The 19,739-nt window shown below is 39.1% G+C and overlaps 1 protein-coding gene across 1 annotated transcript; it reads left to right on the top strand.

Moving 5' to 3' along the window:
• Positions 1-410: 410 nt before the first annotated feature.
• Positions 411-4,437, top strand: LOC112194869. The gene is made up of 6 exons (XM_040517126.1): positions 411-542; positions 688-2,097; positions 2,185-2,892; positions 2,998-3,791; positions 3,871-3,948; positions 4,036-4,437. The coding sequence occupies exons 2-6, from the start codon at positions 714-716 to the stop codon at positions 4,255-4,257; spliced, it is 3,186 nt and encodes a 1,061-aa protein (XP_040373060.1). The 5' UTR covers positions 411-542; positions 688-713; the 3' UTR covers positions 4,258-4,437.
• Positions 4,438-19,739: the final 15,302 nt, after the last annotated feature.

The raw sequence follows: 19,739 nt of genomic DNA, 5'->3' as shown, positions 1-19,739 counted from the left end.
TGGCGGATGATGAATGGACACCGCGAGAGGAAATTGCAGGAGAGGAGCTTCCTAATTACAGTGAGTTAATTTGAAACGATTGTTTTTTGTTTCGATTTGGGTTTTGTTATGGGTGTTAGGGTTTCGGGTAGGGCTTTGGTTTTAGGGATTTGTATTCCATTTTGGGGTTTATAGGTAGAGGACGGATTGGGGGTTTCGGGTTTAGGGAATGGGTTAGAATATATGATATCATTCATGAAATCTCAGCAAGTCGGGGCAATTTATGGGGGTTTATTGTCTGTTTGTGTTTATGGTGATGAATAAAGTATTGCAGATAATGCAGAAAGTTGTTGGGTGCTGAGTTAGGTCTTTAAATACTGTAATGGTGGTCCTAGTATGAATTAAAGTATACGGCTGCTTGCATAAGGGCTGTTGTAGTCCTATTATATTGTAAAGAACGTTGCTTTTAGAAGACGTGGTCCTAGTTGTAAAATTCTTTGTTGTTAGAAGAGGTGGTCCTAGGCTCCTAGCTGTAAAGAATGTTGCTGTTGTAGTCCTTTATGGTATGTTGCTGGTGTGGTCCTTCAGGGTTTGTCTTGGTGTTCTTTGTGTTTGACTTTTTCATTCATGAGACTTTGCTCTGTGCATTACTTTTGGGATCTTTATTTTGACAGAGCTTTGATTTTTTTATTTTTTTTTCAAATGCAGGTCACTCGGATTATTTTACCGTGAAGATGTACCATGGGGGTTATTTTAAGGAGAACCAATATATAGGTGGGAAGGTGTCCTATTATGACTATGTTGATAAGGACAAGATGTCACTTGTGGAAGTTGAAGGTATGGTTAGGGGGTTGAACCAAGACTATAGTGGAAAGAGGATAGATTATTGGTATAAGGTTGGGACTGAGGATGAAGCTTTAACAAAGCTTTCCACTGATCTTGATGCTATTACAATGTGCTTGTGTGTTCCACAAATTAGGCTTGTTATTATATACTTGGATCATTGGGAGCTTAAGAGGGACTATGAAGAGATAGATGATGATGAGGATGATGAGCTGTTTATGTATGAAGAAGATGAGTTCCATGATTTTGCTTATAGTCAAGCTGGTTCATGTGGTGTTGTTATCGAAGAATTACCGGATTCACCGAGGAGGAAGCCAGGGGTAGTGATAACGCAACTTCCAGATTCACCGAGGAAAGATGTCCCGAGTATGACAGCAAAGAAGGCTTCTGGAATTGTGATAAGGGAGTTGGAATGGCATCCAACTGTGCCTACTCAAGCTAGCCAAGTGGGAGTGCTTGATCCTAAAGACAAAGGTAAGAAAAAAATGGTGGATGAAGGACCTGATGCCACCATGTTTGCTGACCTAGACAACCTTGTGGATGTTAATGTGTCCACCTATGAAACAAGGAGCTCCAGATCTAGTGTACCTAATGAAGAGGATGGTGGTGCTTATGATTCCAATGATTCTGAAGGTTTGCTATATGAGGACAGTTCAGAAGATGAAGACTATGATCCTGAGTTTGACAATGAAGACTATAATGAGTATGGTGTAGATGATGATTGGATGGGTGACATGGAAACAGAGTTTAATGATATGGGTGAGTGGATTGGAGGAGTTGGTGGAGGGTCCAATGCTGCAAATATGGATAATGAGGGAGGTATGCAAGATGAGGACAATGAACCAATGTATGGAGCAATAGATTCTGATGAGGAATGCATTGGGAAAGAAGCTGACTCAGATGGAGAGGAAGAAGGGGATGGATTCCCAGAGTTCAACCCTAAAACTGATATGGTCAACCCTCATTTTTGCAAAGGCATGAAGTTTGCAACTGCAAAGATTTTGAGAGCTGCCATTAGAGAGAGAGCAATTCAGAGAGGGTGGGAAGCTGTGTTTGTGAAGAGTGACAGATTAAGAATTAGGGTGATCTGTAAAGCTGAAAATTGCCCTTTCGAGTTATATGCCTCTAGAATGCAGCACGAGGACACTTTGCAGATCAAGACCTATAATCCAGAACACACTTGTGCTAGAGTGTATGCAAACAGCATGATTAGGACACCTTACTTGACAGAGAAATTTGCTGAGCAGATTAAGCTCAACCCAAATTGGGGGTTAGGTATACAAGTTTACTGATTTTTATTTAGTTCCTATCATTTTGTACTAGAGTGTTTTTCTTATTGCAGTTTTTTTTTTTTTTTTACAGAATCACTTGCACGAGCAATGGCAGCCACTGTCAAGGCAAGAGTGTCAACTCAGCAGGCTTATAGAGCAAAGAAGGCAGCCTTGCAGCTTCTAGAAGCCTCCATCAAAGATCAATATGCAAGAATAAGAGACTATGCAGCTGAGCTTAAAAGAGTGGACCCAAACACAACCATAGACATCAAGTGTGACTTCTTGGATGAAGAGCAATTACCTGTGTTCAAGAGAATGTATGTGTGTTTGGGAGCACTAAAGATGGGTTTCAGAGCTAGATGTAGGTCAATACTTGGGCTAGATGGTTGCCATTTGAAGAGCTGTTATGGGGGTCAGCTATTAACTGCTGTGGGATTAGATGCAAACAACACAACTTGGGTTTTGTCATATGCTATGGTAGAAATGGAGAGTAAAGATAGCTGGGAATGGTTTCTGGACCTTTTAGTGAAGGATCTAAACATAAGGGATGAAGGAGCCGGGTGGACCTTCATATCGGATAAACAAAAAGGATTGTTACCAGCTTTTGCTAAAGTCATGCCACTTGCAGAACACAGATTTTGTGTTCGACACTTATGGACAAACTTCAACAAGTTGTTTCCGGGCAAGGTGTTAAAGGACCAGCTTTGGGCATGTGCAAAGTCAACTATCGAGAACTATTTTATCAAGGAAATGGTCCTGATGAAACAACTGGATCCATTGGCATATGATTGGCTATCACGTGAGTAAACTTGTTTCACAAAGTTTCTATTTTTAAAGTTTACGCACTTTTTCCTAGCATTGACATTAATGTTATCCTACCATTTTCAATTTTGTTTGTACGTAGATCCTGAAAGGCCATCGAAGCACTGGTCTAGGGCATACTATAGCACTCACCTTAAGTGTGACATCCTGTTGAATAACTTGTCCGAGAGCTTCAACGCTTTTATAGTACCAGCAAGATCAAAGCCAATTGTAAGCTGTTTTGAAGAAATAAGGGTTAAGCTCATGAGGAGGATCCATATGAGGAGGGAAAAGATGCAAAGATTAGAAGATACAATCTGCCCCAAACCGAGGGAGCTCTTAGAGAAGAACAAGGTCAAAGCTGCAACAGATTGCATTCCTAGTGGATCGGGTGGACCTGAAATTGAGGTTGAGAGCATAGGGGGCAGCAAATACGTGGTCAACCTTCAAGCAAACACTTGTGCATGCAGAAGATGGGATTTAACTGGCATCCCATGTAAACATGCTATTGCAGCCATCAATTACATGAGGCAAGCCCCTGAGGACTTTGTAGATCATTGCTACCTAAAGAAGACATACATGGCTACTTACAACAACACAATCAAACCTGTTAATGGTATGGATCTGTGGTCAAAGAGTGCTGAACCTCCAATTCTTCCCCCCCAATACACAAGGCAGCCGGGGAGACCAAGAACAAAGAGGATCAAGAGTGCAGCTGAGAAGGCAGAAATTGGAGGTATAAAGCTTGGCAAGGTGCAGAGATCTCTCAAGTGTAGCAACTATCATGAAGTTGGCCACAATGTCAAGACTTGTCAAAGACACTTGCCACCCAAGAACAAGACCTCAACAACCAGTGACAAGAAGAGGAAGTTAGATGAATCAACATCCGGAACTCAGGTATGAATTTTATACATTCTGGAATTTTTTTGATTCATGTGTATTTATGTGAACTTATTAGTGTACTTGTGTGCATTAGACCAATACTAAGAGAAAGGAGCCATTGACAAAGAATGACCTGAGGAAGAAGGTACAACTTAGGGCAGATAAGCTTAAGGTAATGTTTTATTCATTGCATTGATTGTGTGGTTTGTTGCGACTTTGTTGCTGTTTTAAATGGTGTGTTGCTACCTCATATTTGTAGAAAAAGAGAGATGAAAAGAAGGCAACAATAGCAAGAGCATCAAATGCTTCAGGGAAGACAAAGGGTAGACCTGCAAGAACATCAACAACCCCGAAACCTGCTCCTACTCAAGCTCCTCAGCCAGCAATGTCAAATCCTCCTCCCAAGCCTTCATCGTCTTCTAAGCAAGCAGCCCCAAGTAGGTCATCTATCAGAATCAAGGAAAAGGAAGGGAAAAAATAGGCTTATGTACTGTATGTTGTCTTATTAGCATGCCCTAAACTTTATCGTATTTGGTTTATGTTGCAGTCTTTTGCGCAACCTTGAGCTATGTAACTTGGTTGCTAGCTCTAATCTTTTGAGAAGATGATTAGAGCTAAGTCCCATTGCAACTTGGTTAACAAACTTTTTGCTCTTAGTCAACTTTTGCTTTGTTACATTATCCTTATTATAATATGTGGTTATATATTTATGCCTAAATTTTTAAATTTTGGAGCCAATCGTGCTAAAATGACCGATTTAGCCCTCCTTGGTCTGATTTAACGTCCAATTTGGACGGAGCCAGAGGAATTGGACACGGGTGACTGGAATTGTTAATCTCAGGGGGTAAACTGATGAAATTGAGAGGACAAGGACTAACATGAAAATACCCCCAAACCTCAGGGGGGGTAAACTGAATTTAATCCAAAAATAAATTTAAAAAAAAAAAAGTAAGTGAGAGCATAATAGACATTTTCGGCAACTTTAACAGAAAATTTTGACGGCAGGGACCAATTGGGAGGAAATTGAGAGTTCAGTGACTTTTTAGGTGAAATTCGAAGGTCAGGGACTGAAACGATGAAACCCTATAAGTATAGGGAGTAAACAATATTTAATCCTTCTAAAAACTTGATCACCCCAACTAGCTAAACAACGTCTTTCTATGGCCAACAACGAAACAATCATTGAAGGTGCCTAACAATGGACTCACATTAAGGATCTAAAATTCATTCAAAAGCTTACCTTGAGGTGTCACGCCTTGGATTCGGATCATAAATTTTTTTAACGTACATTTTCACAAAATTTGAGGTGTGAGTAAAAATATTAAAAATATATAAATAAAGTAAAATCTACACTTTCTTAATGGAATCAACTTTTCATTTCAATATAATAATCCATACAACTATTTTTTTTCTTTCACATTCAAAGAGGATCAAAGGATTTCACTTCTACCCCTATGGTGACTCAAACCCATGACCTCGATCTTAGGTAGTAGGTGCTCTAACCATTGAGCTAACACCACTGACCTCGATTCGTACAACTTACTTTCAATAAGAGTATCCAAACTCTTGAACAATGATCTTACATATTTAAAAACTCTAACCAATTCTAATTTTCAATCACTAACTTTCTTAGATCACATGTCTAAAACCTGCAAAATGTTAGGGGTGAGCATGAAGCCTATTAGGAAATTATTCCTCTTCAAACAAAAGATAATCAAACAATGATCATATGATATGCATGAATGCCCTTTCTATTCCTAATAATCCACATAGCAGAATATACTGAGCTTACATGTCACATACCATATAGTTTACCACGAAGGTGACCCTGAATATTGAACTATATGCATAAAGCACCCTAAGCCCTTTTGTAGTCATTTTTTCCATTTCCCTTTCGCCTGTCCCGAATTACCTTTTGTAATATCCTATACTAATTGCGCAATAATAATGGGTTTACTTGGGATCTAGTAACTGCTGAGGTTATGGACTCAACTATGCAAAAGATAAATTCCAAATGAAGAAATTACATGGGAAAAAACAACGCGCTTGCACGTGCCTGTGAAAAAGTGAGAGTTCTCCTCCCTGTCTGGCAGCGAGCCCTTTCACCATCGTCGACCAGGCCTTGTTGGCTTTGTGTGAGTTTGGTGTGTTCGTAGTGGCTGTCTAGGAGGGGAAGACTGAGTCGAGAGCTGCATTTTGGCTATGACCTCGCGGGAATTGTCAGCGGATTGGATTGACGCTGCGTGATTGGAGGCCGTCTGGATCAGCGGTGCGAGATCGGAGGAAGTCTGGATCGGTGCTACGAGATCGGAGGTTTCCTAGCGGTCTTGAGTCTGTGGCGGCATAGGTTGGACTGGATCGAAAGGGTCTGCTCTGGATTGCCCTTCAGGTTCTAAACTGCATTGATCCGATATAGGGATCTGTGTGATTGGAAGCGGCGGTTACCCTTAGCGTGGTGGGGATATCGGAGTGATGATTGTGGCAGTTCGGCGAAAGTGGAGGGGAGGCTTGAAGGCTAGGGTGGTATGTCGGCGATGGCCGTAAGGAGGCTGGGCAAGGCGTGGCCAGCGACTATTGGTCTTCCTGGTTTCTGGGTTAAAGATTGGGCTTGGGCCCTCCTTTCGGTCCTAACCTGGCCTATTTATTTTATTGTTGTTTTTATTTTCTTTACTTAAGTTATTTAGTTTTGTCGCGCTGTTGGCGTGCAATAAGTCCTTGCATGTATCGTGTAGGGCTAGTCAGGTTAAATGCCTGTGTGTGCACTCTTAGTGCCTTGTCTGACCTAGAGAGGCGATGATCCATTCTGGTTAAATGGTCGTAACCTCGTAGTGGCAGGATGAAACTAAGTGTCGTCGGTCTTATTTTCCTGCGACATAGTAGGAAAGCTGTGATATTGGTAATTATGCTTCGCCGTAGTCGAGTTATCTTTCCGTTATGTCAAAGCAAATGGAGTAGCCAGTAGAGCACTTTTTGCTACTTGGTGCCTATTAGAATACATTTATTTTGTAGAGACTCCAGATATAATGTTTCTCCTTGTATTCTATAGTTTCATTAATCAAGGCTTGAGGGTAGCCGCACCTGCCCTTTATTAAAAAAAAAAAAAAAGATAAATTCCAAACTTTTCAACACCAATAACATCATACGAATCATCATTGCCTCCCTTATACTTCATATGCATTAATTGATAATATATACTTTAGAATGTAATTGCATCAACTATTCATCCATTCCAAAATAGCATATCAAGCAACATATATGCATACAATACAATTGAGTAGAGGTTTCTTAGATCCCTCTACCTGGATTTCAAGCTATAACATAGATACATTTCCCTGCATAACAAGTAAATATCCAAGTATAGTTCATGTGTTTGAATGCATAAGCACATAGTCTGAAAGCTATCTATTTGACCTATGAACACACTCTACTATAGAGAACATGTCTAAAGAAAATGGTACCTAAAATCTCAAGCCATTTGGATTTCATTTCAAGTGCCAAATAACTAACCAAAATGTCTTGCAGATTTATTGTGAGGAAAAACTTATACGAATGAGCGATTTCACAATGGCATAGCTATCTTATATGAATTCTGAAAATGGTGTCATAAGTTTTGTTGGAAATTTGAGAATGTCAAAGTTCAATTTATTGTCTATCTATTTGAAAAAATAAGAGTTCACGGATGCCTTTGATGAAATTAAAAGTGTAAGGACTAAAATGATTTACACACTAAAGTTCCGAGTGTAACAAGAATTTAGTCCAATAAAGTATAGCATTTATGTACATGAACAAATTTCAGGTTGTCAAATGAGGCATGAGGATGGCTCCAAAAGAGAACCTAACACCCTCAAGCAAACCATACATTAAGTCATGCATGAGGATGGCAAAACATCCTCGACAATAATTGAGATCCAAGCATCAAATATGGGCCAACCAATCCCAACTGAGATCTTGGGCCGAATCTCATGGGTGAGGCTTTATCCCAGTATAGTAGGAGGCTTCTATTTCAAGCAGGCCAGAGACTTTAGCTGATCACTCTATTACAGGTATGATGCAGTCAACCATTCGCACAATGACATACAAACACCATTTTGATACTGGATAATTTGTCTTTATCATTGTTGAGTGTAGTTAACAGCAGCTGCCTCACATTATCAAGTACATCTCCCTCCAAACTATTATCATCGATCCCTACAATCACAAAATATCTTAATCATAGTAAAGGCATCACCTTCAATTTCTAGTTGAGACAGGGCCGATCCTGAGGTTCTTGATTCCCAGGGTGAAATTTTTTTTTGGTGCTCAGGGCCAGTCCTGAGATTTTTTATTATTGATGATTATGAGATTAATTCGACCTCAAAAAATTACAAATTAATAACAAGTTTTTAGAATAATCAACGAACCACAAAAAACAAGCAACAAAATTTCTAATATCTAAAATTTCAAAAATAAAGAACACCCAATATCTATTTTGATCTATACCTCAACCTATATCATGGAATGTCAAAAAATATGTCTACTCACTGTAGAGAACAAAAAAATAGAGAGGAGAAAGATTATTGGGAGATGAAAAGCAGATAGGAGAAAGATTGAAAATCACAAATGATGCAAGTGAATTGAGGGGTTTAGTAACCATAAAATCCCCAAATTTAATGAGAAACTTGTTTGATTTCAAAGTTTTGAAGATAGTGAAAGACTCTGCTATAATGATGCATGACTTTTTACAGTTCTCAATGACTCGAAGAAGAAGAAAATACGTAGCTAGTGTCGTCTAGAATTCTGAAATAATTTTTTTTTTTTTTTACGTTCCCTAGCAGATATTGCTATGAGAAATTTTATTCACACATCCCAAATTTCTAAATACACATTCCACATTTTTTGGAAAATTTTAAATTCCTGATTTATCCCTCATTTTAGCTTTTAATCAAAAAAAAAAAAATCCTTCTCATACCTCTGATCTACGGCAAATGTGAAGAAAATTCAAGCTCAAGTTATCTTTCAAGTGGTTTTAACGGAATTACTTTTGGTCCCTTAACACCAAGTTGCTACTACTATATTTATTTGTGATTGATAGTTGGGCTTATCATATATACAATAACCATTGGTAACTGGGGAGCTTCTTGCAATTTTTCAAGATGATTGACTGGTCATTGAATTGTTAATGCCAAATACTGAGGATTTCTTTTATATTTTCATCAAAATCACCGGATCATTGTTCTTAGTTCTATAACCAATAATTTTTTTTCAGTCAAAAAAAAAAAGAAATAACTTAGAATTGTTTTATCAAAAAGAGAATAGAGAGGAGCTTTGTTGTAGTTGCAGTCTTGCAGATGGAGAAGAGAGAGAAAATGGTTGAAATAAAACGAAAGAGATCGAAGAAAGAGGGGGAAGGGTAGAGAATGAAATATTGGGAGAGAATGTGGCCAAAAAAAATTAAGCGATGTGTATTGAACAAATAGAGATGTGTCAATCAAATATCTCTATTGCTATTTATATATAAATATATCAATACATACATATATATATATATATGTATATATGACCGTATATTCAAAAAAATTGTGCCCTACCTTCCCTTGGGCCCTGGGTTGTCACCAAAGCTGCCCTTGGGCAAGGCCGGGCCTGAGTTGAGACTTTCTGAGAATCCAAAACTATATAAGAGCAAAGTTTAGGCTATGTATATATAAGAGCAAGTGCATGTACTACTCGTGGTAGCAATTACTCCCTGATAAGGAATAGTCAATGCACCATTAAGCCTCCAGCAATATTTCAAATCACCACTAGTCTATTGCATTGTCAAAATTCAGTTTCAGACAAGGAGAGATGGCCCTTCAAATGTTGAGTTTCAATTTCTGCTGGATGAGTATTAACATTGCTATAAATTCATTATGCTAATCACAAGCTAATTTGTTTGTTTGTTTGTGGTTTTTTTTTTTTTTTGAATAAAAGTCGGTGTGGCTGCTCTCAAGCCCTGATTAATGAAACCGCAAAATACATGGGAGAGACATGGTGCCTAAACTCCAAATTACAATATGCATCAAGAGAACTTCCTGAGATAATAACAAGAGTCTCAACTAAAACACTGTATTCTAACAAGCACTAACTAGTGAAGAGTGCTCTACTGGCTGCTCCATTCGCTTTATAATTGTGGTGACATACTGGAAAGATAACTCTATTACGAATAAACATCATTACCAAAGATAACTCTACTTCATTCGTTCGTTTGTTTGTTTTAAATAAAATGATATCAAATCTTGGAATATTTTTTATTAAATTGGAGGAGTTTGAACCCCTAATCTAACCTAATCCTAATCCAATTTCCAAACCCCCCACCACTTGAGCTAACCACAAGCTAATTTGAAGTCTTCATTTGCACTATAAAACTTCTCCCCATGTCCTTTCAAATTCCTACAACACCACAACCAACAAGCAATGAAACTAATATAAAGGACTTCATGCCAACTCGGCAACACAAAAAATAGACATAACATGTTGTACTAGATCTACTAAAGAGTGCGAGAAATAGCTTCTTCCAAGTTTAACAAACTTCACCAAGAAGAGATAAATTTTTGACACGTATACTTACTTTGAATGTTTACTGAAATAAGAGAATCGATTCCAAAATGTGTTTCTCCTGCATTTAATAACACAAAAGGTAATTGAAATGCAAGTAAGCCCCACCTAAAAATTAGGAATTTATTCCTTAACAACCCAGAGTATAAACTCAAAATAGGAGTTAAAGCATCTCCAACAACTTCCCTATATCTTTTTTTTTTTTTTTTTTTGCTCCAAACAGCTTCCCAATACCTATCTCTATTTTAGAGAAAGTAAAGAGAGAGAGAAAACAAAAATCGCTATGTATATAGCAAGTCAGCAAACATTAAAATTATAGGGAATCATTTTTCAGGAAGCTTTTACTCTTCTCTCTTCAAATTATATTTGTTTTCATCATTACTTATTTGATTACATATTTGAAATTTTAATTTATATTACTATATTTAGTTATGGATAATAAATTATAGAGATGTAATAAGAAGCTATTGGAATTTCTGAAGAAAAATTACGAAGATTTGAACTTTTAAATCCACGTAATGAGTTTGTTGGACATGCTTCACGGAAAGCAAGCATCAAGAAAGGAAACTTATTCCTTTGCTGCGTTTGGGATGAAAAAGGAAAGGAAATCATTTCCTGAAGGAAGGAAAAAGAAGGGGGGAAGTGGTTCCTTCCAAACCCCAAAGGAATCACTTTCCCCCTTCTTTCCTTGCATTTCTTACTCACAACATATTATTTTATTACAGTATTTACAAATTTTTTAACAACTTTCCTGATAAGTTTCTTACGTTACCAAACATCAGAATGGAAACTTGTTGGGAAATTTCATTTCCCTTCCAATGGGAAAGACAAAGGAATTCCATGAACCAAACGAGGCCTAAATCCACATTACCCATAATCCTATAAATGTTAGCTATTTTTGAGTCAAATTTTAGCCAAAGTAGCTAAAAAGTCATTTTGGCTAGCCACTTTAGAAATACGTCTGCATCAATGCTCTCTATTTTAGCTTGTTTTGAATTTATATTATTTTTTAAATGAATACTAAATAGTTTAAATATATATATAAATTACATAGAATAACTCAAAATGAATGTTTTAAATTATAGAGTCTCATATCGCTATCTAAATATAGGAGCGAGATAGCTAAAAGTTATAATGGAGAGCCACTTAGGAGCCTGGTGCAGTAGCTAAAATATATAAAAAGCTAAACATGCTTTCCAAAATAGCTAAGGAGTAAAAGTAGAGAGTCTGCTAAAGATGTTCTAACCTACTATTTAGTAAAGGTATTAGAGCACCTTTAGCAATGCTAGCCATTTTTTAGTCAAATTTTAGCCAAAGTAACTAAAAATTCATTTTGGCTAGACACTTTTAAAATATATCTGCATCAACTCTCTCTATTTTAGTTAGATTTGAATTTCTATTATTTATTGAATGAAAACAAATATTTTAAATATATTTATAAATTACATAGCATGACTTAAAATGAATGTTTTTAAATTGTAACCAAAACAAAACTGAATGTTTTAAATTAACAAAAATAATAGAGAGCCCCATCTCACTCTATATATTTAGAAGTGAGATAGCTAAAAGTTAAAATTGAGAGCCAGTTAGAAGTCTGGTGCAGCTGCTAAAATTGATAAAAAGTTAAACATGCTCTCCAAAATAGCTAAGGAGTCAAGATAGAGTCAACTAAAGATGCTCTTGTAGTATTAAAATATAGGACTAAATACTCGTTACTCCTCATACTTTTGCATGAAAAACAGTTTAGTCTAAAATTTTAAAATTAAACAGTTTAGTCCTTAATCTTTCTAATTCTCACACAACAGTTCATAAAATAACTATTATACCCCTCACTTTTTATTTTTTTTATTTTTCTCTCTTTTTATTTTTTATTTTTTCTGCCTCTCTCTCTCTCTATATATATGTTTTAGGGAATCAGAAATTGAGAGGAAATTGCTGTGTATTCTCATTGATAATAGGGGCCTCTTTATATAGAGGATTACAATGCATAAAATCTCAATCATACAACGAAAGTAATCGTACATTGAATAGGAATCTAGATCCTTCTAATTTAACCCTATTACCACTAGGTCAAGTAACCTAGAGTTTGGGCCAAACACAGAAAAGAGATTTCCTTAAACACTCCCCCATGTGTTGCCCAAACGCGGTGCTTCTCTCGTTGCCTCGTTAAAAACCTTGCTGAGTAACAAAAACCCAGTGGGACAAAAATAACCTCGGTCGAAGGGGAAAAAGAGCACAACACACCCTTCACGTTTCGAGATGAACATGTAGACATCTCCCCCTGATGTCTGCGTCTCCCCCTGATGACTACCATCATGGGAGTTCAGATAATTTCCGCAAGCCAATTCTTGATACATGTTTCTCGAACGTGGATTTGGGCAATAACTTAGTAAACAAGTCTGCCACATTGTCCTCAGATCGAACCTAGTTCACTTTGATCTTGAGGAGAGTCTGTTGTTGCTTATTATCCTTGGTGTTGTCGCTTTTGATGTAGCCTTGCTTCATTTGTGTAGGCTCATTTGTGGTATACTTCAAACCACAACTTTTCGAACATGCGTAATTATGGATCCAATCCATATACATTCACGAACCACTTCGTGAAGAGCAATGATCTCTGCATTGTTCGAAGATATAGCGACTAGGGTCTATTTCTGTAGACCTCCAAGATATCACTGTCTTTACCCATGATGAACAATTAACCAGTTTGGGAATGACCTTTGTATGGGTCAAAGAGATACCCAATATCAGCAAAACCTTCCAAAACACATGTCGTTTTGGGATGGGGATAACGGACGCAGGCCAGTGTTGGCGGCGTTCTTGGTGTGTGATGGGTTTGAATCCAACGTCTCTCTGTAGCGATAGAACAACCCCATATCAATCGTACATCTCAAGTACTGGAGGATATCTTTTACACCAATCTAATGGCGTCGCGTTGGCGCAGAGCTATATCTTAGCTAACAAGTTCATGGTAAATGAGATGTCCGGTCTTGTGCATTGAGCTAGGTACAATAATGCGCCTATTGTACTTAACTAGGGCATTTCTGCCCCTAGCGCATCTTCGTCATCATCCTTCGAACGAAGAGGATCCTTTTCAGGATCAAGACTACGGACGATCATGGGGGTGCTTGAAAGTTTGAACTTGTCAAAATGCCTAAGCATCTATCAACACGATGCTCAAGTTCCAAACCGAGACATAATCGTGTTCTCCCATAATCCTTCATCTCAAAATCGGATTTCAAGTGTTCAGCGGTTTCCCTTAACTCTTTAAGGGCTTCTAATGAAGATCATGTCCAACATGAACCGCGATAGAATCCGAAACGTGTGGGCATATCCCTTCCCAATAAAGTAGTCACTTTAGTTTAGTGAGCATTTCAACCTCTTTGTAAACGCCCTCCGTGGTCTAGAGCTACTTGACTTGGGCAAATGAAGTTCACCATGAACCTTCATGTATATTCCGTATCTAGATCCCTATAGAGATACGTAGTGACCACATTTGTAAGCTGCATGTTCAGTTATTCGGAAACTACCAAACTGACAGGGTAGTGGAGTGCAATGACATCCATTACGAGAGAATATACCTCATCGTAGTCGATTCTAGGACGTTTTATGAGAAGCCTTGCGCCATAAGGCGAGATTACCATATCTTTTTCTCACTACGCTTTCTAACGAAGACCCATTAGTCAATAGGTTTTATGTCGGGAGGTGTTGGCATCACTGGCTCAAAAACCTTCCTCTTCGTTAGAGAATCCAACTTAACCTGGATCACATCTTTCCATTTAGGCCGGATTTCTCTACGTTGGCATTCATTCATCAACAGAGCGTGGTTCGATATCATCTGACTCAACAAACTCATGCGCAACTACATCATCAATTATGATAGAGTTTCTATCCCACGTCTCATGTACACTAGTGTAAGTTTCATAGAGCTCTATATTCTCAGGAATAGGTTCTGACATTGAGGCATCCCCCAACGATAACCATAACCCGGAAGATACTCATGAGACGGATTTTGAGTGTCGATGATCAAAGGATTGCAATGTGCCAAAGTATCCTTCGAAACCCACGGGCCTCCCATGCATCGTAGCTGGGGCCAGGGCCAGAGTGCCACTCTCTTTGGCTTTGGCGCCATGACTACCTCTATGTAGGGTGGCGCTACGTCCTCTCGTAGGGATGCCATTCCTTGCAGGCATGTTTGCAGCATATTTGTGTGATCTCGTCACTTTAGTAGGGATCGAGATGAGACATAGTGGGGACAGACCACGACAATTCCTGTCGTTCCTGCTGAACATCCGTGTTCTTATCTCCCCCTAACGATGGGAAGACTGTATCATCAAAGTGACATCAGCAAATCTAGCGGTAAGGAGATCGCCTACCAAGGGCATGAAGTGGCGGACGATTGTTGGAGTCTCAAATCCAATGTAGTTGCCCATTCGTCTGTGAGGACCCATCATAGAGCGCTGTGGCGGCGCAATTGGCACATAAATGGCATACTCAAAGATGCGTAAATACGATACTTGTACCCAGTCACTAGCTGTAATGCAGAGGTAGATTGAGTGGCGGTGGGTCGTAGACGAATTAGCATAGCTGCATGCGATATTGCATCACCTCAAGCGGATATAAGGAAATTGGTGCGCATTACCAATGTCCAGACTACCATCGTAGTCGTTTCCGTGAGACCATTTGGGTGTGTTCATGGGAAAATGATGTCCAACATCAGTCCTAATACAATAACCATCGAAAGTCTTCGATGTAAACTCTCTAGCATCATCAAGTCCAATTGACGGAATTAGGATGATCCGAGGAGTGAGCCCGTTGTCATATGATATTTGCTAGGAGTGTAGCATAAGCAGCATTTACAAGTGGACAATGGCACAACATGTGACCAACGTGTTTGCCTGTCAACCAATATCATAAGATATTTAAACGTCCGCAAGTTGGTTGAACTAGTCCACAGAATCCCCACGTATTCTATGTAAGAACATAATGAGTATTTTCATATCCTTTGCATAGGATGGTCTCAGTCCTAATTTCCGTAAGGAACGACTTTGTAAAACGAGCGAGAGGCTTAAGAATCAACCAATGAGAATTTTGGTTAGGCCTGAGCGTCTGAAACGCTATTCTGAAGCAAGTTGGTGATTGCAGCATCACCTGGGGCGCCATCACCATGATGGACGCCATCCATGGCGCCATGGATAAGGACTACGCCAGCCCTAGGCTGGTGGTGGATGGAGGCGGTGCCCTAGGCAGCAGCGTCGGTCACACTTAGTCTAGGAATCAACTTTTGATTCATGCTTCATTTCGCTCGAGAGAAAAGATGTCCGTGTGAAGTCTTTTGTAGACGGATCATCATATCATGACTAGGATGATCTATCCTGTCGTGACAAAGCCAATATGTGTCTAAATCCAAGAGGTCTTCTCTCATAACTTTTATTGGATTAATAGCTCGAATTGTGACATAGAGTCCACTAGAGAGACACATAAACTTCTCTAAGATGCTCCTTTGTTCGCAATCATTAAAGGTATTGCAAAGGAACTCATTTCCGTTCTATACATGCATTTTCGCATGGAATTCATTGGCTATTCATAGGGTACGATTTTCCCTAAGAGCGTAGAGAGTTTCTGTGACAGTAATCAAGGTGCCATTTGGCAAGTGGAACTTGGGCTATTCCATGTCCTTGAATTAATACTGATGGCCCAGCCATCATAGTCACAAAGTCATATGCTCAGAATCAAAATGGAGTCATAATGAAAAGAATTTGAAATTTTATTCATAAACCAACAGAGTACATCATTGTCTCTTAACCATTAGGAGAATCTAATCCAAATGCTAGTTAATACAAAACAATGGTAGTCGTCTAACTTCTTTCGGTAATTCCAAAATAAATGTGACCAAGTGAGTAGAGAGATGTCGGTGGAGCAAGGCTCGCTTAAGTACCACTAATCTCAAAACCTTCTTAGACATCACACTTACTTTGGGTGAGCCTACTTTGAAGAAAGACTAAACCATTAACATTTACTACAAAGTATATCGCAATTGCCTATTACATCTCTTGGAAAAATAAAGACTTAAACAGAATTAGCGATCTATTGATCCCAGCCAGATTTGTAGTCTTCAACCCTTCACTCTAGATCATCTTCTTGATCTTCTTGTTCCACATAGTGAGCTTCTCATTCTTCACAATATGCTTTGTAGGCGGTGACAAATTCTTCACGAGCTCTACAAATGTGTGCCCAATGATCAGACACTGCACATCGAGAACATACATCTCTTTACTCGAACTCCATTGATTGAGGCGCTTTGAAAGCGTCATTTAGATGGCTCTTAGTGTTGGTGGCGCCACCAACATGGCCAGAGGCGTTGCCTCCCTCTCTCTTTCCACGTTTACCTCTTCGGTTCCGTGTTCGCCTATTTTGGCGGTTTCCTTCCCAAGTAGAGCGATTATATGGACCAGAACGTCCAGAAGTATCCCTAAGATTAGGGTTTCGCTCTTGGTGCCCTCTGTTAGAGGCATAAATATAATTGCATTTCGGAATATGCTCTGTTTCCACGGATCTCGAATTATAGTTCTTCACAAGGATATTGTCATGCTTTTCAGCGACATTCATAGCTCCAATGAGCTCATGAAACCTTGTGATCCGTCTTGCATTAACATCGATTCGATAGTTCTTAGCAACCATCAATGCAAAGACTGGGAAGGTAGAGAGAGTCTTCTCAATCAACATCGCATCTATGATCTCTTTACCACAGAATTTCATTAAGGATTTAATGCGAAGTGCTTCCGAGTTGTAGTCAAGAACTGACTTGAAATCACAGAAGCGGAGGCTATGCCATCTCACTTCTAGGTCATGAAGCAGGGAGTCACGGACGTTGCCAAATCTTTCTTCAAGTGAGACCCACAGCCTTCTGGGGTCTTCTTCATTCATACACTCGTACTGGAGCGAATCATCCATATGACGAGTCATTAGGATGATGGCTTTCGCCTTATTTGCCTCTAAGGCTGCTCTATTTGCTTCCAAAGCTTGAGCTTGCTCAACAGTTAGCACGTCCTGGTTAGGCTCGAGAATCGTATCCAGGATTCCATCGGCCTTGAGATGCTGGGGGACATCACGAACCCACATGTGATATACAGAGCCAGTTGTTCCCAATGGAGAAAAGTCCAATTTGTTCAGGTTACTCATCCTGAAAGATAACAAGAAATTAGTGTTAGTTTCGGAGCGTGAAAGGCTACCACGAAAACATATAAAATTTCTGAGCGTAGTCACTTCCAAGAAATTAGGAATTTCCGAGCGTAGTCGCTTCCAAGAAATTCGATTCCAAGAGGGGTTGGATTAGATCAAAACAATGATGTTTGCGGTCGATCGTTTTATCTCAACAAGCTCTAAGTTTGGAGGACTCTACAAGCTCTAAGCTTGGAGTGAGCACGAACCCCCATAGTTTGGCTTAATTTGGTCTCCCCTATGATAAAGAAAGGCGGGTAGAAGAAGGGAGGTTGCAAGTCCCCGAAAAAGAAGAGAAATTGAATTTAAAAACTCTAAAAAATGGGACCGTTTAGTAAAAAATACCTCGAAATAGGTCACTGGAAATTTGGCCGGAAAAAGTTGCCGGAAAAGTCGCCTGAAGTTGGCCGGAAAAAGGTTGACCGACGGTTGACCAGAGTTGACCTATCTGCTGACGTGGCACGGTCGCTGATGTGGCAGATCAGTTGCAGACGTGGCAAGCTGACTGGGTGCCTGCGTGGACGCTGACGTGGCTCTGGGCTACTTCTTGGCTTCTGGGCCTGGGCTGGTCCTTCTGCTTCTGGGCCTAGGGTTTTTTCTTTCTTTTGGGCCGAAGCTAAAGTTGGGCTACTTCTGCTGGGCTGGGTTGACTGAGGCAGGGTTGACTGAAGCAGGCGGCGGTTCGGTGGTGCAGCATCGACCGGTTCGGATGTTTCCTGGCCGGTTCCGGTGATGGTTTTTCGGTTCCCGGAATCTGGGGACGAGGTGCAGTTACTGACAAAAGATGGCAGTGGAAGGTGGACGGGAAGATGGCAAACCAGGCAGGAGATCTTCGGATTCTTCTCTTGGGAGGCCGGTTTGGTCACTTCCGGTGGCCGGTTCAGGTCGATTCCAGTCTAGGCTCCTGGAGGTGAGAACTTCAAGTTGGGCGGCGGAGGTTATTGGGATTTGAAAGCTACGAAATTAGGGTTTCAGGGTTAGGTCTTCGTGCAGATAACGTGTTTTAGGGAATCAGAAATTGAGAGGAAATTGCTATGTATTCTCATTGATAATAGGGGCCTCTTTATATAGAGGATTACAATGCATAGAATCTCAATCATACAAGGAATGTAATCGTACATTGAATAGGAATCTAGATCCTTCTAATTTAACCTATTACCACTAGGTCAAGTAACCTAGAGTTTGGGCCAAACACAGAAAAGAGATTTCCTTAAACAATATATATATATATAGGATTTTTCTCAGGTAAGGATGTCCTTACCTAAGGTTTAGGTACGGATTTGGTGTTTTCACCCACTTTCCGATCACATTTTTACATCTTAACCGTTCAATTTTTAGGTCCTAATGTATAGATCACCTCCGCAAAATTTCAGCCAAATTGGTGATCGTTAAGGCGTCCAAAACTGCAATTTACACGAATGGACCGAATCTGTCGAACTGGAACTGTTCGTATTTATAATGGTAAATTGCAGTTTTTGATGCCTTAACGATCACCAAATTGACTGAAATTTTGCAGAGGTGATCTATACATTAGGACCTAAAAACTGAATGGTTAAGATATGAAAATGTGATCGGAAAGTGGGTGAAAACTGGAAATCCGTACCTAAGGCTAGGTAAGGACGTCCTTAGGAGGGTGTATTGTATTTGGATTTGTGCAGACTTTTTTTAAATGACAGACTTTTTAAAATGTCCACAGACTCTTTAAAAAATTGAATGACTGTTATGGATTTCTTAAAACCATTGATTTTAGCAACAGACTTTTATTGATTCATGAATATCTATATACTTTATTATGAACGACTTCTACAGATTTCCTAGGATGTACAAAATATATTAAAAAAAAAAAACAAATGCAGCCCAAACACAAAACAAAATAATAACTTGTTGTCTCTTCAATGCTCCAGTATCTTTTAATAGAAATTGACTCAAATAAATGATTGTTAGTCCGTCTAGCGAGTTTGTTCTCATTCCTAATCTCCCAACAACATAAATATACAATATAGATCACTTGATGTTTATGGTTAATTATTCTCATTAATTTTGTTTTCACCGATTAACATATATTGTAGCAATATTGGTCAATGTCTTGATCTATAATCAATCAATTGAAATTCAATTGTTCAACTTTTTTTAAACCATAATATAAATTCAAATCAATGAGAATAATTAATTAAT

Source organism: Rosa chinensis, chromosome 3 (genome assembly GCF_002994745.2).
Source record: "Rosa chinensis cultivar Old Blush chromosome 3, RchiOBHm-V2, whole genome shotgun sequence".
Taxonomy (NCBI): Eukaryota; Viridiplantae; Streptophyta; class Magnoliopsida; order Rosales; family Rosaceae; genus Rosa; species Rosa chinensis.
This window is presented reverse-complemented; position numbering and strand designations above follow the sequence as displayed.